This window comes from Sus scrofa, chromosome 14, assembly GCF_054392235.1.
Source record: "Sus scrofa isolate SSC_HxYL_T2T_F1_AM1 chromosome 14, Sscrofa_HxYL_maternal_Yorkshire_Landrace_v2.0, whole genome shotgun sequence".
NCBI classification, from domain to species: Eukaryota; Metazoa; Chordata; class Mammalia; order Artiodactyla; family Suidae; genus Sus; species Sus scrofa.
In genome coordinates, this window is record NC_139396.1 from 155,189,074 (window position 1) to 155,216,502 (window position 27,429).

General features: G+C 42.9%; 2 protein-coding genes across 4 annotated transcripts in view; one reads left to right on the forward strand and one right to left on the reverse strand.

Moving 5' to 3' along the window:
- Nucleotides 1-98: 98 nt before the first annotated feature.
- Nucleotides 99-16,937, reverse strand: IKZF5 (IKAROS family zinc finger 5). Of its 2 annotated transcripts, XM_005671516.4 has the most exons (5): nt 16,833-16,937; nt 15,210-15,357; nt 6,172-6,356; nt 3,749-3,931; nt 99-2,494 (listed from the first exon to the last, which is right to left on the reverse strand). In XM_005671516.4, exons 3-5 carry the CDS (start codon nt 6,302-6,304, stop codon nt 1,551-1,553), a joined length of 1,260 nt encoding a protein of 419 aa, XP_005671573.2. In that variant the 5' UTR covers nt 6,305-6,356; nt 15,210-15,357; nt 16,833-16,937; the 3' UTR covers nt 99-1,550. The 2 variants fall into 2 exon arrangements, with proteins under 2 accessions (XP_005671573.2, XP_001927962.2); XM_001927927.6 differs by lacking the exon at nt 15,210-15,357.
- A 164-nt stretch (nt 16,938-17,101) lies between these two features.
- The window catches only part of ACADSB (acyl-CoA dehydrogenase short/branched chain), a 40,615-nt gene continuing 30,287 nt past the window's right edge, over nt 17,102-27,429 (forward strand). For both annotated transcript variants that reach the window (XM_084995802.1, XM_001926297.5), the window contains exon 1: nt 17,102-17,248. Coding sequence is in view for 1 of the 2 variants with exons in the window: in XM_001926297.5 (XP_001926332.3) it covers nt 17,207-17,248 (42 nt within the window). In the remaining variant the exon portion in view is untranslated. The remainder of the gene's footprint in view (nt 17,249-27,429) is intronic.

A 27,429-nucleotide genomic window follows, 5' to 3' on the forward strand; every position in this document is an offset into this window, starting at 1 on the left:
CTTAAGAGTTGGAATACTCTCTTTAAAAAGCCAATTAGTAACACTTTTAAGATTTGAACCAAATTAAAAATTTTTGCAAAGTACACAGAAACCAACAGTTAGTAACAATATATTTTATTGTTTGACCAAGCTGTCCTCAGAGTAAGCTAGTTGTTACACAATATAAAAACAGCCTCCTATTCAAAATTACTCTAGATTTATATAGCAAGTTTTATTTTTGTAAACAAATTAAATGTTTAATGCATTTTTATGTCTCTTTTCACACTCCTTTAACCTCTTCTACTAAGGCGACAATTCAGCTCACAGTTTCCACATAGTTTTCTTGCTGTACATGAAAGACTGGTAAAACTGCAAATAAGCATTACGACCTGAATTCACAGAAAGCATCTTAAATGGCCAGTTCTGAAGAGGAGACCAGAATTCATTTGGACATGTTCTCATTTTTATAAATATTGTTTCACCATCACATTTCCCATGTGTTTCTATACCTACCTTTTCTTGAAAATTATGGGCAATAAATGGATGGAAGGCAGGAAAAGGAAACTTGATTTTTTTTTTTTTTTTGGAAGGACTGCATTTCCTAGTAATAAGAGGGACAGCTTCCACTGTACGTCTTTGGTTATCAAAGGAACTGAAGGAATAACTCAGTATAGTTATCAACCTCAAATGTTACATCAGAATAAAGATTTAAATTAAAGGTTCAAATTAAAAGAAAAAAAAGGCATCTCCATAGATAATCTGACACTTCTAGTGTTCTCACATATTTACCTGTAGTTTTTAAAATAAATGAGAAGTATAAAAAGAATCCAGTAGAGAACTGATGTGTGTTTAAACTAAAAATTGAATAAGCAGGTATTTTAAATATTAAATGCCACTCTCAATTTAAAGTCTTAAGTTTCAATTCTTTTCAGAACTTTTAGCTCATATTTTTATAACTTTAATTTTAAAAGAATGAAATTTTACATTTCCTCTTATGGAAAAAAAGATTTACTACATTGAAATTATGTTACTTTTATCAGTTAAAATTAAACTACTGAGTCAACTAAGCTATGTTAACTACTTTTCAATTAAGGGCAATTTTAAAGGCGGTTATTCTATTAAACATTGAAACCCAACAGATTTGGTAAGAGAAAGTCATTTATTCCACCATTTTGAAATTATGGCAGAAATAACGTCTAGCTGCAATGTCAAAACTGAAATACCAAGAGTATCTATCAGCCTTGAAGTTTTTATGGACCATAAATGTAAGAAATTTAAATGACCACCTATAAGATTATGACTGCACTCCGACTCTCAAATGTCTAAATGAAAGGAAAAATTGGACACCTATGTGTCCAACTGTTCTAATATATAAATGACCCTGACCAGGTTTTTATGGAAAAAAAAATTTTGTTTCCACTGTCAAATTTATACTCTGTAATGTATAAACTTTAAATGAGCAGACACCTGATTAGGGATGACACCCCCCACCCCTCCCCACCAAAAAACTACAGTACACTACAAAACACAGAAAGGCAAAACCAAGGAAAGCCTAATGTGATTGTTTTCAATCAGTGTTGGTTGTGCTGCCCTCTTGCAAAATGACAGGCAAAATCATACTTGTTTTTACATTTGCATCCACATATGTTACACTGAAAAGGATTTTCATACCCATGGCATCCCATGTGAATAGTGTACAGGATGTTGTCAGCGAAGTACATGTCACAGTGCTGGCAGTGGTGGAGAAGCTGCGGGTCCTGGATGGGCAGGGTTGGAGCTGGGGTGCTTGGCTGGCTGTTTCCTATGCTAGGAGTACTTGTGTGGGCACTTGGTTCACTGCTCGGCCCTGCCACCGGACTATAGTTCCTCTGACTATGTGATGGCCGAGGTTCGGGGCTCGTGGGAGAGGCGCTCTGAGGAATACTTGCGGACACGGCAGAAACTACTGCTTGGGCAGAGGGCTGTTGCATCATGAAAGGCTTCTCATCAGGGCAGGGAACTACATCAGGGGATGTGGGGTTTTGATTTTCAGGTGGCAAACTGGACAACTGTCCTGCTAAAGTGGAGAGCTGGTTTAAAGGGTTGTCAACCATAAGGTCTTGCGGGTCCCTTGGCAGGCCACTAGTTGGTGTGGTTTTTGCCATACTTTCATAGGAGTCAGTCTGGATATTTGGGATTTCATGAGTAAAATCATTAAGGTAGTCTGGCTTCTGAACCACCATGGAAGGTGGGCTCAAGTTGATTAGTGCTCGTCTGCTATAGCCCAGATTGCTTGTTTTCTTCTGCAAGACCCCCCACATCTTCTTGCTGCTCAAGGAAGACCTAGTGCCTTTAATGGGTACCATTTTATGCTTGCGCCTTCGATGGTGGGATAGGTTACTTCGATCACTGCAGCGGAAGGAACACAATTCACACTTGTATGGTTTCTCTCCTGTGTGGGAACGCATGTGGGCTTCCAGATGACGCTCATAAGCAGACGCAAATGGACATAAGTGACATCTATGAGGTTTCTCACCTGTTTAAAAAGAAAAGTGGGGGAGAAACTGCAAGAGTAGCTCATTTATGAGAAGGCTCATGTTTCGTCCCTTCATGAGATTAAAATGCTTTTCAGAAATACATTATTTGCACAAAAGATTATTAAAATTTGTTAAGAAACCTGCAAACTTAAAGCTTAAGAACTCATCAGCAACATTTTGAGAAATATAAATATATTCTACTAGTCCATACAGTATAAAAATTGTGATGGCTTCAACTAGCATTTGGGGAAAGAAGAAAAATATTTGTGTAACTGATAATAATATTTCCTCTATAATAAAGATTTTATCAAAATTATACCCCAGAGTTACAGGTCCATGGACCCATCTACAGGTGAGCACTTATTCATACATATTCATTCATTCATACACTCCTTCTTTAAGAAAAAAATACAAAAATAACCCCTTTTTAGAAAGTCCTTATATTAGCTAGGAAGCTCAAAGTTGAAGTGGCTTCCTAGTTCAAGGATAAGTCATGCAAAGTGTTGTCCCCTCACAACAGGCAGTTCTCCACCGCCGCCCTCCTCCTCTCCTGCTGCCAGAGGGACAATTTCAGTGCTCTTGGTTGGAGATGGGCCAAGCATGTCAGCTAAACATCTGGAATGTGGGACTCGGAGGCATCCATTTAACAAAGAAGTACTGAGTACCCATTATGTGTCAGGCGCCCTGCTAGGCTCCAGGGACAGGAAGATGGCCCTGACACAGTCCCTGTCCTCAAGGTGTTCAGGCCACACAACACAACGGGAAGCACAGGAAGCCAGGGGGCACACAGGAGCGACAGCTGACCCGGTCCTGGGCTAGAGCAGGGCAGTTAGGAGGTATCACAGACGGGGGTGCTCAGGTGAGATGGGAGGACCGGCGCTGCAGCCTGCAGTGCACGGAAACCTCGTTCCTGGCCGCAACGGAAACGTACTTAGTAAGGATGAAGACAAAAACGTCTTCTCTTTCCATCTGTCTTCACCGTTAAGCTGCCCAACTTGGGAAGCAGATGGATGTTGAGACTATTTGGATCAGAAGAAGATGGCTAAGGAAGGGGACGCTCTACAGGGGCCTCACTTGCTGCTGTGCTGTTACACTGCTGCTTTGTAAGAACAGAGTCACTGCTCCACTTACTCAACCCTTACACCGACCCTCATTTTCAAACTATCACAACTGCTTATACGACAGATCAACCTGCCCTCCCTGGTCCCTCTTCTGCCGCAAAGAAATGCCTTCTCCAGCCACTTCTCCGTTACCTGTGTGGATTCTAATGTGTTCAATGAGCCGGGCGGTGCCTTTGCTGGCATAGTTGCAGTACCGACACTTGAGCTTCCCATCAAAAGTCCTTTCAAACCCGTCTACTAACATTCCTGAGTTTTCATCCAGGGAAACTTCAACAGATGGGTGATCAAGTCCATTTTGATCACCATCTGTTCCAGCTATAAACAAAGTACAGCAAAAGAAATTATGCATCTCAGAATCAACTTAATTTAGCAATTTAGTCTTGAGTGGTAGAAAATCTTTCATAAATTGACAGTTCGCTTAGCACAAAAGTTAAATTCATAAAATAACACTTTCTGAACTGTTAATTCAGGTCAATTCAGAAAGATTAATTTTATACAAAAGCAGTATTACACTGTTTTAGAGAATTTTTTTTTTTTTTTTTTTTTTTTTTTTGGCTGCATCTGTGGCATGTGGCAGTTAGTTGCCAGGCCAGGGATCGAACCTGTACCAGAGCTGAGGCAATGCCGGATCCTTAACCTGCTGCATCACACAGGAACTTCCTAGAGAACCTTTTATAGGGGGAATCTCAAATTCCTAACACATAAATTATATTAGTCCACAACGTGCTTCTGAGGAAGAAAACAAGGCATTATCTTTATTTGATAGGTAAGGAGACAGAGGGGAGTAAAACAGTGGTGGCAATTACACGTTTAAGATTCTAGACATTTCTATAAATATAATGGGCAGTCATGATAATCTCCCTTAGTCTTAACTCTATTTACTTTAACCCAAAGCAATTAGTGTTAGTTCCACTCAGCTTACACATATATTCTAGATTCTGGGCTGCATTAAAGACCTTAAAATTCTAATTAAGCACATGAAGGTTAGCACTGTAAGAATTTCATAGTTTAAAGATGTTTGGCTGTTTGCTTTTAGTCTAATCCAACTACTTTGTATAGATCAAGAAACTGAAGGGGGAGTTCCCTTGTGGCACAGGGGGTCAAGGCTCCAGTGTTGTCACTGCAGCGGCTTGGGTTTGATCCCTGGCCCAGGAACTTTCACCTGCTACGGCCGAAAAAAAAAAAAAGTAACTGAAAGGTCAAGCTCATATTCTGGAAAACCAACAGATGGTGGGGACTACAACCCTGCTCTCCTGGATCTCAGTCCAGAAATCTGTACTCTAAAGTATGAGGAGGGCAGCTTCATGGGAAAAGCAATTCTACTCTACCCTCAGGAGGTCACAGTGCAAGTGAGGACAAGCCCTTTGCTCTGCTTCCTCCATCTTCACCAGAAGAGAAGTGATTTTGCTGGTTGGTGCAAGTCCAACATCCAACAGGCTCATTGCTTTGTCGGAGGGGAAACAAGGCTTGGGGCTGCCCCCTCTCCCATTGCTTTTCCAAGTCAGTGACTCTCAAATTTCAATGTGTATACGAATCACTTGAGGAGCTTGTTAAAATACGGCTTCTGGTTCAGTAGGTTTGGCGGGGGGGGGGGGGGGGGGGCCTGACGTTTTGCACCTCTAAGCTCCTGGGTGGGGCCTGGTCTCTGCTGTTGCTGGTCCCCGGATTTCAAGGCCCTAGACCACCTAAGTCAAGGGTTAGCAAACTTTTCCGGTAAGGATCAGACGGCATATACTTTAGGTTTTGTGGGCCACATGGTCTCTATCACAGCTCCTCAACTCTGCCACTGTAACTAAAAAGAAAGCTACAGAAAACAGGTAAACGAGCAAGCATGGCTGTTTCAGTAGACTTTATTTATGGATGCTGAAGTTTGAATTTCATATAATTTTCACGTGTCATGACATTATTCTTTTGTTTCTTCCCCCCAACTATTTTAAAATGTAGAGACCACTTTTAGCTTGCAGGTTGTATAAAAACAGCAGTCCAGATGGGGCCCTTGGGCTGTAGTTTGCTGCCTCTTGAGCTAGGTTTAGGAAAAGATTTGTCTTTGCATGGTAAGCAAACGAGTCTGTCTACAGCAGGCTCAAGCAGCTAACTGCCTTCTCTATTCTGGTTTCTCCTCCTAGATGGGCAGACATGGTCAGCCCTCTCCTCACTTTAAGAGAGGAAACAGCAACCCCTCTTCTGTCTTGGACTTCCTAATGGCCAAATCCTGTGTGTAATGAAGCTGGATGCCCTCTGGGTTCCTTATGTCTACTGTCAGCTAACAGACCTTGGAGAACGGGAAGGGTATTTAGAACTAACCTTCCCACAAGACCACGCTGCATCTCTGGAGCACATTAAGTCCTTAGGGAGCTTCACCTCTCCCAGAAAAACCCTGACATGTTTAAAGAAGAGGGAAAAAAATTCCCATATCTTTCTAGGAAAAAATGGAATGATTCCTACTAGCAAACAGTGGGCTTCATACTACAGATGACTATATACAAACAGTAGTATATTCATTTTATATTCATTTTAAATAAGCGAATTATTTAATAGTATGAAGACGAGTCTACCTCCCTGAAGAGCCTCTGCTTCTTTGTCCCCACTAACTGATCCAGAAATCATATTCACATGATGGGTCTGCTGGGTCAGGTATTCCTGGAAATCTTTCACGAAGTCCAAAGGCTCTGGTTTTTTTTCACCCATCTTTGTTTCCGATTTCTTTTTTTTTTTTTTTTGAGTTTACAGTTCGTTATACCTATGGAAATAAAAATGAAATAACTTTTTGTTATTTAGGGAGATCCAGTACATACGTATTAAAACAAGAGTGACAAAGATTACCATCTGCCAGGCACTACAAAGCAGCAGAGAACACATTCCTGCCTTTAGATACCTTACAATCCTCTTGGCAAACTAAAGAAGACATACACAAAAGGGTGATCCGTTAATATACTTAACATTTAAGTAAACTGGGATTAAACTTAGTTTTAGAGGATGAAAAGAAATTACGAAGAGAAGGAAAAAAATGAAATCAATCCAGATGAAAAAAACAGGCACATGAGCAGGGATTATCAATGGAGACAGTAAAGAAACCAGTGGCTCAATCATGAGTGATGGACACATCCCACACCTGCACTGTCCAAGAAAGTTGCTACTTGCCACATGTAGCTACTGAGTGCCGGAAATGTGGCTAATTCAAAGGACTTGAGACGCTTCCTGACGGTCTAGAGGTTAGGATTCAGTGCTCTCAAATGACTTGAGTTTTTAAACTTTATTAATTTTAATCGAAACAGCTCATATGGCTAGTGACTACTGTATCAGACTGCAAAAGCTCTTAAAACATAGGGTTCAGGAGTTCCCATCGTGGCGCAGTGGTTAACGAATCCGACTAGGAACCATGAGGTTGCGGGTTCGATCCCTGCCCTTGCTCAGTGGGTTAACGATCCGGCGTTGCCGTGAGCTGTGGTGTAGGCTCGGATCCCGCATTGCTGGGGCTCTGGCGTAGGCTGGTGGCTATAGCTCCGATTCGACCCCTAGCCTGGGAACCTCCACATGCCATGGGAGCGGCCCAAGAAATGGCAGAAAGACCAAAAAAAAAAAAAAAAAAAAAAAATCCCAAAAAACATAGGGTTCACATGAATGGGTACTCTAGAAGTAGGTGATCTAGAACAGGGGTGGCAAACTTTGTCTAAAAGGCCAGACAGCAACTATTTTCGCCTTTGCAGGTCACACATCTCTGCTGCAACCACTCAACTCTGCCACTTTAGCTAAAAGAGGCTACAGGCCATACATAAATGAAGAAGTATGAATGGGTTTCAAACAAGCTTTACAAAAACAGGCACTGAGCCAGGTCTGTCCTATGGGCTGTAATGTCTGGACCCCTGCTCCAGAAATCCAAATCACCACCTCTTTCACCGCCCATCTCATTCTGAGCACGACAAAGAAAAGAAAGAAAAAACAAACTCTGATGCTCATATAGAGTAAGTCTCATGTGAGATTTTCGTAATTGTAAACTAAACTGGTCCTCACATGGATTTATAGCCCCAATTCACAAATGAAATAACCAAAAAGTTTTCTAGTAAAGACAAGCTGAGGAAGTCTAGCACCTTAGGAGACAAAAGGTCTTTTCCTCCCCCCCAAATATATATATATATATATTTACGCAAGTGTTGATGGTCTTCTTAAACATGTGTTACACTAAAAATCTCTCTTACTAAACTCCAACAATTTAACGAGTGATTTACTATTTTAAAAAAGTTTTTAAATGGCCAGTTAGTAGCTATCTAAAGCTAGTTACTTCTCAGGATATATGCTTAACTTTTTTTCAAAGCATAGCATACACACAAAAAAAGCACATAAATCCTAAGGGGAGAGCTCAGTGAACGGTCACAAAATGAACACATCCATGAGATCAGTACCCATGTCAAGAAACAAAAGGCCACCAGCCTCCCAGGAGCTCCACCACACAGGCTTCTGAAGTTGCTGGGCCACAGGGCAGGAATATATTCAGCTTCAGATAATGCCAAATAGTTTTTCAGAGTGATTGTACCAGTTTACATTCCCACCAGTGGGGAGTAAGAGTTCTGCTGCTACAAATCCTCACCGACACTCAAGGATCTTGAGTCTTTCTCATTTTAGCCGTCCTGGTGGGTGTGTGGTGGTATCACACTGGTCTGAATTTGCATTCCTTGATAATTAACTAAGCTATGTACCTTTTATGTTAGTTAGCCACTTAGATACCCTCTATTTCATACCCAGAGAAGTATCTTTTCAAGTCCTTTGTCCATTTTTCTATTAGCTTGTCTGTCTTTTCTCAATATGAGTTCTTTATCAGATGTGTGTATTTTTAAGTTATCTTCCCTCACTCTATATTTGCCTTTTCACTCTTTCTTCTTTCCTCCCTCCTTTCTTTTCTTTTCTTCTGCCTGGCAGCATATGGAGTGCCTGGGCCAGGGATCAGATCCGAGCCATAGTTGCAGCCTACACCCTGGTGCCAGATCCACTGTGCTGGGCAGGGGATCAAACCTGCATCCCAGAACTCTCCAGAGACACTGATACCATTGTGCCATAGTGGGAACTCCGTGTTTTCACTTTCTTTCTTTTTGCCTTTTCTAGGGCCGATCCATGGCATATGGAGGTTCCCAGGCTAGGGGTCGAATTGGAGCTGCCGCCACCGGCCTACACCATGGCCACAGCAACGCGGGATCCGAACCGCATCTGCAACCTACATCACAGTTCATGGCAATGCCAGATCCTTAACCCACTAAGCAAGGCCAGGGATTGAACCCGAAACCTCATGGTTCCTAGTTGGATTCGTTAACCACTGAGCCACGACGGGAACTCCAGTTTTCACTTTCTTAATGGTAACTTTTGATGCAACAGAAGTTCTTAATATAGTCAAATTTACCATTTCCCCCCTTTATATTTAGAGTTGTTGGTGTCCTTGCCTGTATCTTTTTTTTTTTTTTTTTTTTTTTTTGTCTTTTTGCTATTTCTTTGGGCTACTCCTGCGGCATATGGAGGTCCCAGGCTAGGGGTCTAATCGGAGCTGTAGCCACTGGCCTACACCAGAGCCACAGCAATGCGGGATCCGAGCTGCGTCTGCAACCTACACCACAGCTCACGGCAACGCTGGATCATTAACCCACTGAGCAAGGGCAGGGATCAAACCCGCAACCTCATGGTTCCTAGTCGGATTTGTTAACCACTGCACCATGACGGGAACTCTGCCTGTATCTTACTTGAAGATGTTCTCCTGTATTTTCTTCTAAAAGTTTTATTTATTTATTTTTTTACCTTTCACATTTTCATCTGGAACTGAGCTTTATGTATGGTGAGGCAGGATGCAAAATATACTGTTTCCCAAGAAGACACCAATTGTCCTAGCAACATGCATTTGATAGGCCAGCCTTTCTCCACTAGACTCTTCTATCACTTTTCTGAATCAGGTGATTATATATGTGATTCTATTTCTGGATTCCCTATTCTGTTCCACTAATCTATTTTTGTCTATCCCTACACTAACACCACACAGCCTGAATAATAAAAACCTTAATATCTCAGTAATCTAAGTCCATCAATTATGCTCTTCTTCAGGAATATGTGGACTATTCTGGGACCTTTTCAGCCTAAGTTCTTCAGGGGCAAGAAATGTGGGATTGTAGAAGTGAGATTAAAGCACATTTTCCAATTAACAAAAGCTTGACTGATGTTTTAATAACCCAAACTTCTATTTTTTTTTTTACTTAACTAGACATCTACTGGAAATACACTAGCTCCTGACTGTGTTGCTACTATAGATTATTGTATCATTTAAAAATGCAGTGATAGCCTTTGGAACTTCTAAGGAACACAGGCCTGGTTCTGGTTTCCTTTGCTTACTGGTCTTAGACTGATAGATTTTTGTACTTTCTGACTTCCTCTCTCATTTTTTTTTTTTTTTCGTCTTTTTAGAGCCACACTCATGGCAGAAGGAAGTTCCCAGGCTAGGGGTCGAATTGGAGCTACAGCCTGGGGCCTATTCCACAGCCATAGCCACGCCAGATCTGAGCCACATCTGTGACCTATACCACAGCTCACGGCAACGCTGGATACTTAACCCACTGAGCGAGGCCAGGGATAGAATGCGCAGTCTCATGGATACTAGGTGAGTTCGTTACCTCTGAGCCATAATGGGAACTCCTGTCCTTATATTTAATTTGTTCTTTATTTGAATATATTTAGCCAAATAAGAACCTGCAAGTGACCTAATCCTCACTTTTCTTAATGGAACATTGTGAATAGTTTCTTTTCTCCCTTCTTACAAGCTGCCTACGGGTTTATTACCATTACTGCCTCTTTTCATGGTTTTCCAGAAAGTTGAAGCTACTGAAAGTCTTCCTGTGGAAGAAAAGACTATTAAGTATTAGGTCGAATTTACTAGCTTAAAGATTCTAAATAAGGTCTTCTATCAGCTTTCGTCTCCTGTTTTGTAAAATGAGAGAATAATGCCAACTGGCAGTGCTATTTTAAGTTTTATAGGTAAGTGTAGTAAAGTATCTTACAACATGTTAATTTACGGTATATTCTCAGCTGAAAATGGTTATACCTTGCATCAAGAAATTCCTCACCTTTCCAGATTCAAGTTTTTTCCTTTTTTCTATCAGTTCATCTACCAAACGGCTTATGTTACCATTTTATGTATCTCTTTCTTAGGTATAGTGAAATAAATGCAGTCTGCCTTTGGAGTTCCCATTGTGGCTCAGCAGTTAACAAATCTGACTAGCATCCACGAGGACACAGGTTCAATCCCTGGCCTTGTTCAGTGGGCTAAGGATGCAGCATTGCCGAGAACTGTGGTGTAGGTTGCAGACATGGCTCGGATCTGGGGTTGCTGTGGCTGTGGTGTAGGCCGGCAGCTACAGCTCCAATTTGACCCCTAGCCTGGAAACCTCCACAGGCCACAGGTCCAGCCCTAAAAAGCAAAAAACAAACAAACAAACACCACAGTCCACCTTAGTCTCATTTACTCTTAAATCCCAATTTTCAATTTCCCAAACTCATCTCTTCTTATTTTACTCTTTTAGGCCATCTCTTTATTTATTTATTTATTTATTTATTTTTTGTCTTTTTGCTATTTCTTGGGCTGCTCCTGCGGCATATGGAGGTTCCCAGGCTAGGGGTTGAATCGGAGCTGTAGCCACCGGCCTACGCCAGGGCCACAGCAACGCGGGATCCGAGCCGCGTCTGCAACCTACACCACAGCTCACGGCAACGCCAGATCGTTAACCCACTGAGCAAGGGCAGGGACCGAACCCGCAACCTCATGGTTCCTAGTCAGATTCGTTAACCACTGCACCACGACGGGAACTCCAGCTTTCTCAATCTTAAGGATTACTGCTGATTTCTGAAAAAGTTTGTTTCAGTTGTTTTCCCATCTTACTTTGTTGATTTGAAATGCTTCTCTATGCTTCCTAATCATTGTATTAGTATCTGTTTTATGACTATACTTGATTCTGCTGATTTGTCCTTTAAAATTTGCCCTGGGAGTTACCCTGGGAGTTCCCCAGCAGGTTATGAACCCGACTGGTATCCGTGAGGATGCAAATTCTATCCCTGGCCTTGCCCAGCGGGTTAAGGATCCGGCATTGCAGAGAGCTGTGGTGTGGATCACAGATGTGGCTCAGATCCCACATTGCTGTCGCTGTGGTGTGGGCTGGCAGCTGTGGCTCTGATTTGACCCCTAGTCTGGGAACCTCCATATGCCGCAGGTGCGGCCCTAAAAAGCAAAAATAAAATAAAATAAAATTTGCTCTTTGGTTTGAAAAGCAAAAAGTGGGCCAATTAGCATCAATGAAAAAGATTATCAGAATAAGATTGAGAATAATCCATAAGAGGATATCTTGGAGTTCCCATTGCGACTCAGGAGGACTTGGGTTTGATCCCTGGCCACACTCAGTGGGTTAAGGATCTGGAATTGCCATGAGCTGTGTGCAGGTGCAGCTCGGATCCAGCATTGCTGTGGCTGTGGTAAAAGCCAGCAGCTGCAGTTCTGAATCGACCCTTAGCCTGGGAACTTCCATTATGCCATGGTGGAGGCCCTAAAAAGACAAAAATAAAAAATAAAAGAAAGATATCTCAATAAAACTGGAAAAAAAAAAAACCCACCCTCAAAACATACGGGGATGAGAAGCAATATAAAAACATACATAAATGGAAGATAGTATGAGAAAAAGAATGTACATATATATGTATGACTGAGTCACTATGCTGTACAGAAGAAACTGGCACAACACTGTAAATTAACTATATTTTAATTTTAAAAAAGTATACATACAAGGTAAGAAGTATAGCAGATAAAGATGCAGATTGAGCTTCAGAAAGAGAAAAATAAACAGAGAGAAATGGTTTTTTAAAAACTGATCAAGAAATCTCCAGAATTCCTTTCAGTTCAATCTGAAAGGGATCATAAAGTATAAAATAGAATATATAATAATATAACAACACTTAGACACACTGTGATATTTAAAAACCTCAAAGACAAAGAGAATAATATAAAACTTTCTAGTGAGAAGAGGCAGCCACCCACATAAGAAAAACAGTCAGTTATGGGAGTATCAATAGCAACACTGGGTGCAAGGAAACAACAGAATAATTAATTATTCAAACTGAGAATGCTTTCACTTCCTCAGCTGCTAAAGGTTACCTTCCAAAAAGTCTACATTGCAATGTAGAAAATGCAGAAAAGATATGCATTCTCTTTAGAATCAAGAAGGCATGAATACTTGCTATTACTACTGCTATTTACAAAGTATTGCAAGTAGGGAGTTCCCATCGTGGCTCAGTAGTTAACGAATCCGACTAAGAACTGTGAGGTTGTGGGTTCGATCCCTGGCCTTGCTCAGTGGGTTAAGGATCCGGCATTGCCATGAGCTGTGGTGTAGGCTCAGATCCTGTGTTGCTGTGGCTCTGGCACAGACCGGCGGCTACAGCTCCGATTCAATCCCTAGCCTGGGAACCTCCATATGCCGTGGAAGCAGCCCAAAAAATGGCAAAAAAAAAAAAGTACTGCAAGTAGGGGCCTCCACAACATAAAAAAGAAAAAAGTAATACAAAAGTACAAGGACTAGGAGATTAAAAAAAAAAAAAATCTGGGAAATTGTTTTTTAAATCATAAAAACTGTATGGCCCTATAAATTGTGGTCTAATTATAAAAGCTGTAGTTTAGAAAGAAATCCTGGTATTTCATTCTAACTTGGCATCACTTCTTGCCAATCAGTCCATAAGAAAACTGAGGTTTCCACTGGAAAATGTCTGAATATTCTTTGACAGGCTTCAATAAGCAAGATAAGCCTTAGCAAACCCTGATTAGAAAGCATTGACACTGCTACAGTACATATGACAATGCAGAAAAAAAAATGCATGAGACTGCCATTAAGCAAGAAGAAAATGGTATTTTTACACACACATCTCAAGTTTTAAGAACAAAAATGAGCCTAATCACAGAGGACAACTGGCATATTTTGACAGTCTTGGCTATTATCACATTGTCACATTATAAATTTCACTGTGTTCCTCTCCATAAATTGTGTGCCGATTTTCAATCAAAATGCATGATGGACTGAAAAAAACCACAACAAAGGATGCCAATGAAAAAAGGGAAGATAAAATTGTATTCTTTAAATATATTGATATGGTTTTTAACTGCAGACATTCTGCAATGATTTAAAATTTGTCCTTCCATCCCTAAGAATTTTTGTGCCCATTTGACCGGTCACCCCCCCACACACACACACAAACACACAGCATTTACAGAGCAAGTATGAATGAAGGATGCCTAAATCTGAATGGAGTTTATGGTTGAAAACCCAGCTTTCTCTATCTCAAGTCTGTACTTACAATAAACAGAAAAAGAACAGTAATTCTGAAACTACAGAAGACTTCTTGATATAAATAAATAGAGGTTTTGTATCCAAACCATCTTCCCGTCTTGAATAAAGTAAGCATCAGTCTCAGGACTGAATGTTTAAGACCTCCACAAAGTGATTGATACCTAAATTTAAATACCTTTGTGAAAGTAACAGAAAAATCTAATTTAGGAATCAGCAAACTACTTTATGATGATCATTTCTTATGATACAGCAAGATTTGAATCTTCCCTAATGACTACTTTGATTAAAGTTAAACTGGATCTAGTATGGTATTCCATGGGGTATAGACACACATCTATATAGAAACTGCCTAGAAGGCACCTAAATTATTTTTATGCCAACAGCTCTCCCAAATTATACATTCAAAACTTACAAATAAAGTTCTCACAAAACAATGCTAGTAAAGGAAAGAAGCATTTGAAAAATAAGCTTTAATATCCCTAAAGAACACAAAAAAAACCCTTTAACCTTAAACACGTAACTTAAACTATTCTCTGATCTTCCTTAGTTTCTGATATTCAAGTCCTCTGATCTTTAGTCTCATTATAATCAAAGGGAAGTTGCAGATCAACACACACACACACACCCTCTCACCCTCTAGAGGAGGAGCTAACAATTTAAAACAGAGGTATCATGATGCAAATTAGAAGACAACCACAACTATGAAACAGAGGTAACGTAAGAACAAGAAGGAGCTTGTTAACCTACCTTCCTCCCAAAATCTATCTTTCTTATAAACTATGGGAGATTTCGAGAACAGCATGATTAGGGAATAATGGGATCTACTATTCATCTACCATTTCTGGTAGGGTTATTGAACATTAAGTAGTTGACTTTGCAACTTAATTTACAATATAGAAATATAGTACCTTAATTTGGGGTTTAGGCAGGCCTATACACACAAAGTGACTGCAGTTCAACAGATGTGCTTACTTTTATAGCTTAATAATTATGGCCACTGAAAGATTTACACTGCCGTAGAGTATATATCAATGGAGAAGTCTAACAAATGAGGCTTGGTTTGTAGAGAATAATATGGACCTTCAAAAAGCTCCTCTGACTACAGAACTGCCAAAAAAACATTCTTTGAAGGTAAAAAGAGAGGTTATGAGGCTCTGAAACATCAGAAAAACATAATATGCAAGTAAAATATAAATAAATACAAATTGGAAAAAACAAAAAAGAGGAGTTACACATCTAACCTTTCACCCCAAATCAGTTCCTCCTTTTTCGTGCCACTCCACCATTGATGAAATGTAGAGTAATCGAAATTTACTCTGGAGACACACCCAGGGACTCCAAAAGGCCATGGAGGGAATTTCAACTAAAATTGAAAAGCCATACAGAGGTCTGCAAAGAAAAACACACCACAAATCAAAACCTTCGTGACAAGAGATTAGCATCTACAGGTTTAATAAGCTAATGCAATAATTTGCGCTAATCTTACTATTACCAGAAAACTATGCTAACAGAGAACAAAGCAGCAGGCTCACTTCAGCAAAAGCTCCAAATAATCACCAAAGAGTAACATGCACTAGTGTGACTGGTATTTTTTTCCCCCTCACTGGTGGATTTCTTAAGATTTCATTTTGGGCAAAAATTTTAATGTCTTTCTAAATTCAAATCATTAATTTCATTTGTTCATGGTATACTTCTAAAAGGCCAGGCTTAGTATTGCTGAAAAGCTAGAACGGCATAAAAATAATATACTAGCCTAGCCCCAGAGGGGAACATTTGTGGTAAAGGGTTAAAAAAAAACAAATGAAAAACCACCACACGCACCCCATAACAGCACATCTGATTCCCATCTTTATTGTCCTCTCTATCTCAACCCAAAACATTTAAGGTTTCTTGGGAAACGCTGTGGACCCCTAGGGGCAAAAACTACCATACATCTTAGTTCGCTGTAACGAACTCCCCAGATTATATTAACCTGTAGCTGTGATGTACGCACGACAAAAATAAAAACTAAGTGGAATTTTAAAAACTGATAGTCCAGACGTTTAAAAAGTGGCTCTAAAGAAGCTGTGTTTCTTCCAAACTAAAGTTCTTCAGAGCTCACAATTTAAAGTGCCTTTATTTCCTCTCCCACTTGTCGCTCCTCTTCAGGTCTGAATAGCACACTAAGGGGACAGTAAATGGGCCACGTGGTTAGTGGCAGCTGGAACCGGTTTAACTTCAATTTAGATTCACACTTACTAGGTGCAGGGCTCGGCTACTCGCATTTCACACAGTTGATTAAGCCTTAAATTCTGCACGAATCTGAACAATGGTTTGCTGCAAAATCCTCCTCAAACCTTACATCTCCCCAAAATTAGAGTGCACAAGCAGTAGAAACTGATCTAGGCAGGACCGTTAGATAAAAAGACTGAGGCTTTAAAGGTCGTCCCAACGAGCGACAGCCCGGAACTGGCGTCGGGGCGGCATCCTCACCAAGATTCGGGAACACCTAGGACAGCCCTTGCCCCGGAACCTGGTAAAGACGCAAACCTCCGGGCGCCCCCTCACGACCACCTGTCAGAGCGAGAGGCAGCATCCTACCCCGGAGTCTCCAAGCCATTGCCCGACGGCAACGCCACCGCAGGCATTGCTCCTGCGGGGCTCCGGGGGCCAGACTCCGCATCCCACGCGTTCGGGCCAGGAGGGCCCTGGGTCGTGACCCTGCCGACCGACCGACCGACCACGCCCGACCCTCTGCCTGGGCTGAGTCCCGGGCGGAGGCAGCCCGCCCGTCGCGGACACCCGGCTCTCTCCTCCCGCCGCTCCTTCGTAGCCGCTCTGCTCAGCCGTGTCACTGCCGTCCGAGCCGGTAACCAGCTACTTACCACCTGACAGCCGCACCGAGTAACCCCCACCGCCTTGTTCAACGCCGCTGCTGTAGCCGTCGCCGCCACCGTCTTCGTCACCGCCTCCGCCGCCATGTTTGTTGTGTCTCCGGCCCCCTTCCCGCCCCGCTGCCTTTCCCAACTCTCGCGTGAGCAAGGTGTTGGGCGAAAGCAGAGAAGAGGCTGTGTGTCTCTTTTGGGGTTCCGTAGGTACAAGGGGGCGGGACAAGGGAGTGAGACCGAGGACCGTGGGGCGGGGACTAGTGGGCGGGGCTCTGGCACCTGTCCCCCGCACCCGAGGCGTCGGAGCGCAGAGCAGAAGCGCCTACTCAAGGCCTTGCGAAATTGTCCGAGGTACCAGTCCCGGTGCGCTGATGGAGGGATCCGCTGGTCGGCTGCTGCGCGGCAGCGCGCTGGTGAGTGCGCTCGCGGCGGGCTTCTTGGGGCTCCCGGACGACCTTGGCCTCGGCGGCGGGGTCTTGTCTTATGGGGTCTGAGGCGCCTGGTCTTCGTCCTGGACCCGTACTTCCGACCCTCGGTTGGGTTGATCTCAGACCCCCTCACCGACCCTGACCTCTCTTCAGGCCTCTGGCCGAACTGGCCTCAGTTTTCCGTAAGGAGAGCAGGAATCGACAGCTGAGGAAAAGGGGGCTGGTCGCTGGTCTAAAGCTTCTTGAATGGAGCAATCACCCTGCGTGGGGTCGGGAGAGCCAGAGCTGCAAGATATTCTTTTTTTTTTTTTTTTTTTTTTTTTTTTTTTAAGGGCCGAGCCCGCTGCATATGGAGGTTACCAGGCTAGAGGTCGAATCGGAGCTACAGCTGCTGGCCTGCACCACAAGCACAGTAATGCTAGATGCGAGCGGAGTCTGCGACCTATATAGTGCAGCTCACGGCAACGCTGGATCCTTAACCCAAGTGAGCGAGGTCAGGGATCGAATCCCCGTCCTCGTAAATACTAGTCGGGTTCGTTCCTGCTGAGCCACGTAGGAACTTTCGAGCTTCAAGGTATTCTTTGCAGGGCCTTGAGTCCTAGGAGTCACCGAGTTTCGACTCTTTGGAGGCATTTTGTGGAGATGTCACCTCTCCAATGCCACCTTTCCCCAAGATTACATTTCCTTGCTCACCCCCTCCCCGCCCAAAGATTGTTGCAATATAAGCACAGTCCCATTCCGCGCAGTGTTTGCCGCTTCTCTTTTCCGCGGCCCTGATCCAAAGTTAGAGACGGACCTCGGGAGTGGGTCGGATTTACCCGCCAAAAAGAGTTTACGCTGCTCCTTACCTCTGGCTGGGACATGAGCATATTGCATGGATGGGCTCTTTACACAGGGGAATCCGTTCCTCTCTCACTTCCTAGAGCTTGAACTGCTCACTGGACCTACACAAGCTGTTGATTTTTGCACAGCTCTCTTGTCAGGTTTTCATTACAGACCATTCGGCCAATCTTAATCTTATGGCATGCTTTCCAGAACTCACACTTTTGAATATATTCCCGTTTGTCCTTATACTTCAGGGAACTTTCCCTCGGCTGCCTGTTTGCTTTTTTTATTTATTTGCATTTTTCTTTAATGAGTTAAAGGCTCTCTGCTGCTTCACTCTGATGCCCAGAGGCAAAGCTCTTTTCATTAAAGATAATTAATGTTTGTTTTACAGGCTTGCGGTATTAAGGAAATTAGCCATGTTAATGTATTGTGACAAAGAAATACGGTTTTTTGGTTACCGTTTAATACTGTTTTATAATTGTTGTTCTCACAACCATCCTAAAAAGTAGGTTAATCTTTCAGACGCAGGGGCTCATGCTGAGAAAGATGAAGTGACTTGCTCAGAGCACTCAGCTAGAAAGAGATAGAGCTGGTGTTCTAACTCTGGTCTGTTTTTAAACTTCACCTTCATACATTACTACCTTCCCTTTCTCAAAGATAATCAGAAAGCTCTTTTGTTTGGATTTGTTGGTTTTATTGTGGCTTTCCCTCCGAAGTAGCTTTTAGAGCTCTTTTACGTAATTTAACGAATATGATTGATTGATGGGATGTTACCTGTAGCATAATGGTTTTGGATTTAGGTTCTGCAGACTAATTGCTTGGGTTTGAACCCAGACTCTGTCACTTTCTAGTAGTATAATCTTGGGCTGGTTACTTAACCACTTTAGGTCTTAAGTTTCTTAATCTGTAAAATGGTGAGAATAACAGTACCTCTGTCATGGTGGTTGTGAAGATTGATTCATATATACTTGCGAGGCACTTGAAATAGTAGTGCCCAGCATAGTCAGCTGTCATTAAGTGTTAGCTTATTGCCATGCATGAGGTATTGCCAATGCTAAATAAATAGTTTGGACAGGTGTGCTTGTAGGAAGGAGGTGGGGTTTGAACTGAGCATCCAAAGAAGAGATGTCTTAGGTTTAGGTGAAAGCAGCAGAAGGCTTGAGATTCCAGAGTTGTGTAAGGTGTAGAAGTAGGAATACACTCTTCTCGTTTAAGGAATAGTTATGCCAGGGTAGCCGATGTGATAAGTTTACAGAGGGATGGAATGAATTCAGCTGGCATGACCCTATCATGGGGAGTTTCTTTTGTGGCTCAGTGGAAACAAACCCGACTAGTATCCATGGCCTCTCTCAGTGGGTTAAGGATCCAGCGTTGCAGTGACCTGTGGTGTAGGTGGCAAACGTGGTGGCCTGGTTGCTGTGGCTATGGCCAGCAGCTGCAGCTCTGATTCCATCCCTAGCCTGGGAATGTCAATATACTGCAGGTGAGGCCCTAAAAAAGCAAAAAAAAAAAAGACCATATCATGTTCTGGGGTTAGGTCTGTACTTATTCCTGTAGCAGTGTGGCACAAACAGGATCTACAGTCACAGATACATTCCTTTTGTTTTCACTAAAGTACAGGTATTTGTACAGTTACTACTCATCAGTACAGAAATGACAGTGTTCCCTTATCAATATTCGTTTGCCATCCTTCTTTCTCTCTGGTGCCAGGAAGACTAAGCATAAAGATCTTCTCCGGCAGCCATAAGATTCTTTCTCCTTTCTCTCGGGATCCTGGACTCCTAGCCCTGTTTGGGGCTCCCATTGCCTTTATTCCTTCTTTCCTAAGTGCTAGACCAGGGTTGCTCAGTATTGGCATTTTCAACCTTTGAAGCCAAATATTTCTCAATTGGGGGAGGTTGGCCTGTCTCCTTGAGTTGTGACAACCAGAAATCTCTCTAGAGAATGTCCAGTGTTCCCTTGGGGCAAAATTGCCCCTGATTAAGCACCGCTGGTGTAATCCAATACTAATCTGTGCTCCAGGAGAGTGGGAAACAACCCGGTAAACTCTCCTGACCTGCTCTGTGCCACATCTGGTTTGTGGACCACAGAAGTTGATCTTCAAGATTCCAGCAGGAGCTGATGAAATTCTGAGGTTTGCCAAAGGGTTTTATAAAATAAATAAATGGTCAGGAGCTTGCAGAAGGAACTTGAAAGAGCCCAGATGCCACTTAAACCATTTCAATATAAGCCACTTTGGCACACTGATCATCTTGAACAAAAGCTACATAAGAAAGAGCAACAACAACAACAACAACAAAAAAAAAAAAAAAAAAAAAAAGAAAGAGCAGTGCATGGAGTTCCCGTTGTGGCACAGTGGTTAATGAATCTGACTAGGAACCATGAGGTTGCCGGTTTGATCCCTGGCCTTGCTCAGCGGCATTGCCGTGAGCTGTGGTGTAGGTCAAAGACGCAACTCGGATCCTGTGTTGCTGTGGTTCTTAGCGTAAGCCGGTGGCTACAGCTCCAAATTGACCCCTAGCCTGGGAACTTCCATATGCCATGGGAGCAGCCCTAGAAAAGGCAAAAAGACAAAAGAAAAAAAAAAGAAAGAAAGAAACAGCAGTGCAGTAAGGACACTGACCCCCTCTGTTCCCCTGAAAATAGGAAGTATATCTCCCCTGTGCAAGGTGCTCTCCCTGCCACGAGGGTGGGAAGCATCTTCATTCCCAGACACAGGGACGTGCGGACCGGGAAGGCTGTAGAAACAGACCTTGCTACTTCTTCCCTCGTCAGCCACCCCAAGCCCAAGCCCCTTTGTCCTGGCAGTTCTTCACAGATGTATTGTTTCTTTGTCTAAAGGGCATAAAAGCTGCCTCCTTTCAGTCACTCCTTTGAGTATCATATTTTTATGGGCTCCTTTAAGTACAGATTTTTTTTTTCTCCTGTTAATCTGTCTTATGTCAATTTAATTATTAGACCAGCTAAAGAACCTGGAAGGGAGAAAGGGAAAGGTTTTCCTCCCCCATATTTATTAAAGCTGTTTTATCCTTCAAGGTTTATATGTTTTTTAGTTCATTAAATTATGCAGTGTTTATTTCTCTACTCCCTAATAGCTCCAGGATTCCCAATCTTCTACTAGGCAAACCTTCACTGAACTCTTACTAAACCTGGGCTCTCCATTTTAAGATCTAGGTACTGCATATCCCATTGTATTTTTTCAAAGTTGCCCAATCCAAAATACAACATTTCGTCAAAAAGAGCCCTTCTATAGGGCTAGGGAAAGTTCAACTCTGTCCGTCCTCCCCAGTGGTTTTCACATTACGCCTTCACGGTGACCAGCTGACCACCTCAATTTACCAGTGGTCTTTTAGGCCCCCAAACAAATTCACATTAGGGCTCTACCAAGAGATATCTTCCCAGCAGCTGCCACACCTGTATGAGCAGTTAATGTGGATTCACTGGAGAGGGAGCCATTGGGGCTAGTGCTCACTGCTGTAATAAATGACATCTGTGACTGTCTGTATATATGTATATATCTCCCTTCTCCGTGTTCATATTCCTGAGGCAAATCTAACACCTGTTCTTAGGTGTTGCTGAAAATTACAAAACATGTAACCTTCCTTTCCACTAGTCTCGGGTGACTCCTTCTAGCCACCACCTTCTAGAAGAACGAACTACTGCTTGAGTTGAAGGCTAAATAAACCAAGATAAGGCACAGTGCCAGGGAACCCGCATAAAGGAGACCTGTGGCCTTCTGTGTGACCTTGACCAGGTCAGCAAGTTCTCTTCCCCAAACTACCAGTGTATAAAAATGAAACCAGAGACTAACCTTCCCTTATTTCCAAAGAAATCTTACAAGAGGGGATTCTTAGTGAACTTATTTATTTATTTATTTTTTAGCTGCGTGCTAAACAGGTCCAATACCTCACCAGGTACCGGGCATCTCCTTGACTCACACTCCTTTTCAGGGAAACCAGGCTGGGAGCAGAAAGAATCATTAAGAGAAATCAGGACTCCTGAATTCCAAGCCAGGCGCTGCATAATCCAATACCTGAAAGGGCCAGATAGTTATCAGACTGAGGGAAGGGAGCCCTCAAACCTCCTTCATGGTTCTGCGCACTGAGTTCACACCTGGCCTCGACTTTCAATCCAGTTGCTCCAGAAACTGGCCCTGGGTTACTGGATGGTACCTTGAACATCTCAAAAAAGACACTCACCTCCCCTTCCCCGGGATTGCCTTCTTTGCTCTAAAAGCACAAACTCTGTACTTTTGCTCTTAAGATGGGACCAAGATATCCCTCTTCCGCTTCGGCTCCAGTTCTGAATAGAGTGTGTTCGTCGCAAAGCCTCCTGGCCTCTGCTTGTGCTTTGCCTTTCTTCCACATCCACCCAGAATGGGCTGGGACGCCCTCCAAGGGCTCCGACCTGTACTGTCTTGTGCTGTCATTCCCTCAGCTGTGCAACACTCATTTGTGGCTTTAGCTACCACCTGTTTCTCTAGCTTTTAATATTCCGCTGGTTTCCAGATGGTCTTCCTGCCCAACTTCCAAAACTCTCTAGTGATAAGTTTTGCTGACACTTCTTAAAGTCTAAAGTCTAGGAGTTCCCGTCGTGGCACAGTGGGAAATGAATCCGCCTAGGAACCATGAGGTTGTGGGTTCAATCCCTAGCCTCGCTCAGTGGGTTAAGGATCCGGTGTTGCCATGAGCTGTGGTATAGGTCGCAGATGTGGCTTGGATCTGGTGTTGCTGTGGCTGTGGCATAGGCCAGCAGCTACAGCTCCGATTAGACCCCTACGCTGGGAAACTCTATATGCCATGAGTGCGGCCCTAAAAGGCAAAAAATTAAAAAAAAAAAAAAAAGGCCAATTCCAAAAGGTTAAAATTGGAAGTTTCCATGCGGCACAGCAGGATCCAGTGTTGCTGTAGCTGTGGCACAGGTCACAACTACAGCAGGGATTCGATCCCTGGCCTGGGAACTTCTACATGCCACGGGTGCTTCCAAAAAATAAAAACAAAACCCAGACCAAAAGGTTACAAGTATACAACTCCATTTATCTAATAATGTTGCAATGATACCATTATACAGATGTTAGGACTAGCTGAGGTGGAAGAAGGGATGCTGCGTGGTTACATAAGGGTAATGCAAGGGACCCTTGTGCTGATGAAACGGTCCTGTAGTTTGTGGTGGTGGATAATGCAAAAACACACATGTGCTAAAACGGCATAGAACTAAATGTATAAATTTACACATAAAACTGGAGATATCTGAATAAGGCTGAGGGTTTGTTTCAAGGACAATTTGCTGGTTCTGATATTGTCTTACAGTTTTGTACGATGTTACCATTGGAGCAAACTGGGTAAAAAGTGTGCGGGATCTCTTTGTATTACTTCTCATAACTGCGTGAGATTCTGCATTTATTTGCTGAAATTAAATAGTTTTAAAAATCTGTATCATCCGCCACGCAGAGTAAATTAAATTCCTTTAAAACTAGACAGACTAAATGTTGTGGCTTTAAAATTACGGGAATTGGGAGTTCCCGTTGTGGCGCAGCAGAAATGAATCCGACTAGGAACCATGAGGTTTCAGTTCCATTCCTGACCTTGCCAGGATCAAGGATCCGGTGTTGCCATGAGCTGCCATGTAGGTCACAGGTGAGGTTTGGATCCTGCGTTGCTATGGCGAGGCATAGGCCACTGGCTATGTCCCTGACTCAAACCCTAGCCTAGGAACCTCCAAGTGCCTCAGGTGCAGCCCTAAAAGACAAAAACACACACACACACAAAAAAATTACAGGAATTGGTATGGCTTATGAGAATTATATCAATGATTTTGAAGAACTGAATGAATAAATACGTAAACACTGTATTTCTCATGCCGGATATTGTGTACTGGTTGTTTAAAATATGCATATTTAGGAGGTATCCAAAAAGGAAATAGTAGTAGGGGAAGTGCCTTCAAGCCAGGTTTTTTAGGTTTGTGGGGGTTTTTTGTCTTTTTAGGGCCACACCCAAGGCACATGGAGGTTCCCAGGGTAGAGGTCAAATCCCAGCTGTAGCTACTGGCCTACACCACAGCCACAGCAACGTGGGATCCTTAACCCACTGAGCGAGGCCAGGGACTAAAGCTGCATCCTCATGGATGCTAGTCGGTTTTGTTAACCGCTGAACCACAGCAGGAACTCCCTGGAATTGGCTTTTTACATTCATCATAATTCTCATGACAGACAAGTTGTTGCCTGAATCAGTACTTTGTTCCTTTTCATTGCTGAGTAGTATTCCATTGTAGAGGAGGAAAACACAGTTCCTTTCCTCTCTGTGATTTAGTACCTGGCACCTTCGAATTAAACAGACAGAAGACAGATTAACAGGAGGGAAAGATTTATTACTTCACCTGCATAGAGGAGCCAACAAAAGAAGTAGCTGAAGTCTTATTTACCTAACTTAACAGGGAAAAGGGCTTGGGGAGAAATTGATTCTGTGGGAAAAACAGAGTTCTTTAGGAAAGACCAAATAGATTTTTGAAAAGTCAGGAGGTAAGAAAGTTGATGACAATGTTTGTCTAAGTTATCTAAGTATAATGGTCTTTTCCATAAAACTCCCCAAGAGGGGATTTATAGTAGCTTCATTTTGCAGTAGTTGCTGCTTTTAGTCAGCTAAGACTCCCCCCCCACACCCCAGCGCACCTTTTTTTTTTTTTTTTTTTTTTTTTTTGTCTTTTTGAGGGCTGCACAGGTGGCATATGGAGTTTCCCAGACTAGGGGTCGAATTGGAGCTACAGCTGCTGGCCTATGCCACAGCCACAGCAGCAGGGGGTCTGAGCCTCATCAGCAACCAACACCACAGCTCACAGCGACACCAGATGCTTAATCCACTGAGCAAAGCCAGGGATCAAACCCTGCATCCTTGTGGATACTGGTGGGGTTTGTTAACCACTGAGCCATGACAAGAACTCCCCCACCCCTGCATCTTTCAAATCTCCAATGTCTTGGGATAATCTTTATTGGAATTTGAGGTTCCATGTCAGTCCCCATACCGTGATAGGGATATGCTATGGATGCTTAACCATTCACCTATTGGAAGGGGGTTTTATTCCTTAAAGTTGGGGGGGTAACAACGTGGGGTCCGGAGAGGTGTGGTCTCCCATTGGCCTTATTCAGTTCCCCATATCAGTCCTTGTCCAGTAGGGTCCTAGGGGTGGAAATGTCCTGTAAGTCTCATAGTTTCTTTGTCCTTCCCGTAAACTGAGGCACAGGGGATTAGGGATTACTGTCCATCTGGGCGTAGGTTCACTCCCTATAGTAAACAAGGCGTGTGGGGGTGTTACTCCCTGGAGCCTTTAAGCCACAAATGTTAATCAGTGGCCCCATCAAAGAAGGGGGGAAGCCCATGCTCCTACACGGACTCCCTGAGTTAGTATTCTGTATCAGTTACATCTTAATGGTACAATCACTGAAACCTGGACATCAGTATTGTTGCAATGCTAAGGAAATTACAACCCACCAAAGTGATAGGAAAATTTCCATAAACCTAAAACATTTGAACATTCAGCAGCCGCAAGCAAGAAACCTTTCTACCTGAATTTAAACAAAGCCTCCTGAAAGTACATCTGCCAACATGAAGAAATGTCTTTTCTCCTGTAAATCTGTCAGTCGTCAGTTATTCCCAGCCTCCATCCCAACCCCTACCATTAGAACCAAGTCCACAGTCAAGGTAGGGATTGATATATTCAAGGCAAAGAGCTCTTTTTTCACAAGCATTACATAGAATGAGGAAAGGAATTCTGTTACATGTTAAGTTTCCCCCACTCCTTTCCCTGCCTCTTTGGTGCTGTGACCTTGCTTAGTTTCTCATACCTCCTAAAGTGTGGCCTGATTTAAAAAAAAAAAAAAAAAGCATTCTTGTACACAGTGAACTATTTTGCAACCCAAAAGAGGGAATGAGGGAGGATACCTCTAGGTCCTAATGTGGAATATCTCCAGAAAGTATAGGGTACAGAGGATGCCACCTTTTAGAAGGCCCAGGAGGAAAATAAGCAACTATATTTCTATTTGCTTACACTCATATGTGAAGAATACCACAATAATATAAGACGATAAAGGCTTTCTAAAATACATGAGCTCTAGCTGATAGCTTATATAAGCCATATAAGCTTTTTAAGATGTAAGCTCCTCTATGGGGGAGGTTGAAAGTGGCCTGGATGGGGACAGGACCACGGCTTTTTTCAGCATAGTTACCAGTTCAAAACAAAAAAAGTTTTAAGTCAGACATGTGCAGGCATGATGGAAGGGGAGCAGGGATCCTTTATCTTGGTGGCTTTTGAAAGTTTTTACTCTCCCACATTGCCGAAACTCGGCTTCTGTCCACTGGTACCAAGTAGAAATGCGGAGACAAGAGTTTTGGATGAAGGAGGAAAAAATAGCTTTATTGCTTTGCCAGACAAAGGAGGGTCACAGCCAGCTAATGCCCTAAAGACTGTCGTGTGTGTCCTCCCTCTTTGGGAGCAAATGGGAGGTGGTTTTATAGTTTGGGAGTAGAAAATAGGGTCACTGATGAGGACCAGGGTAGAAGCAAGCGTGCATTGTTTTTCAAAGCTGATGTTTAGGTGGTCCCAGCATTGATTCTGATGCTCCTTCTTTTGGAATGAAGAGTGCTACATTGACATCTTCCATTTGTTAGGGTTTTGGCTCTGTGGGAGAACTCAAAGATATATTAGGAGGAACCTGGATCCTGCCCAGAGGCTGCACTCTTGTCTCTGACAGCCCCTTCCCGATCTCTGCATCCCCTCCCTTCCCTGATGAGCAACTGTTTGAACCTGCCCTTTGGACCTCAGGAAAGTTCAGGGAGGCTGAATGAAGCCTGTTTCCTGAAAAAGAAATGGGGGACACAGACAAGGCTTGTTCCCAGGAGACCCCAGGGCCCTGCTCAGTTACATCCAGAGTCAAGCATGTGAACTGCAGGGTCCAGCCCGGGTGACACATTAGAAATGCAGAAGCTCAGGCATCATCCTGAGCCTGCTGAATCAGAGTCTGGGTTGGTGGGCCTGAAATACTTCTCTTCTTACCTGAGCTCCCCGAGGTGAGCTGGGTGCTAAGAGTGACATCCCCTGATTTAAATCTCAGGAGCACTCATGTCAAAGACACTAACAGAGTCATTGGGAAAAATTTCCAGGATAAGCCAGTTCTTTAGTTTAATTATGTGTAACTGTATTTGGCAGTCAGGCTTTGAAGAAATCATAAAACTGTCTGTAGTGTGATGCTGCACGTATTATTTAAGACCTATAGCTAGCATTTTTAAAAACAATCCTACTTTGAAAACCCAAAGAACACGTGGTTTGGGCATTTATGCATTTTTAAA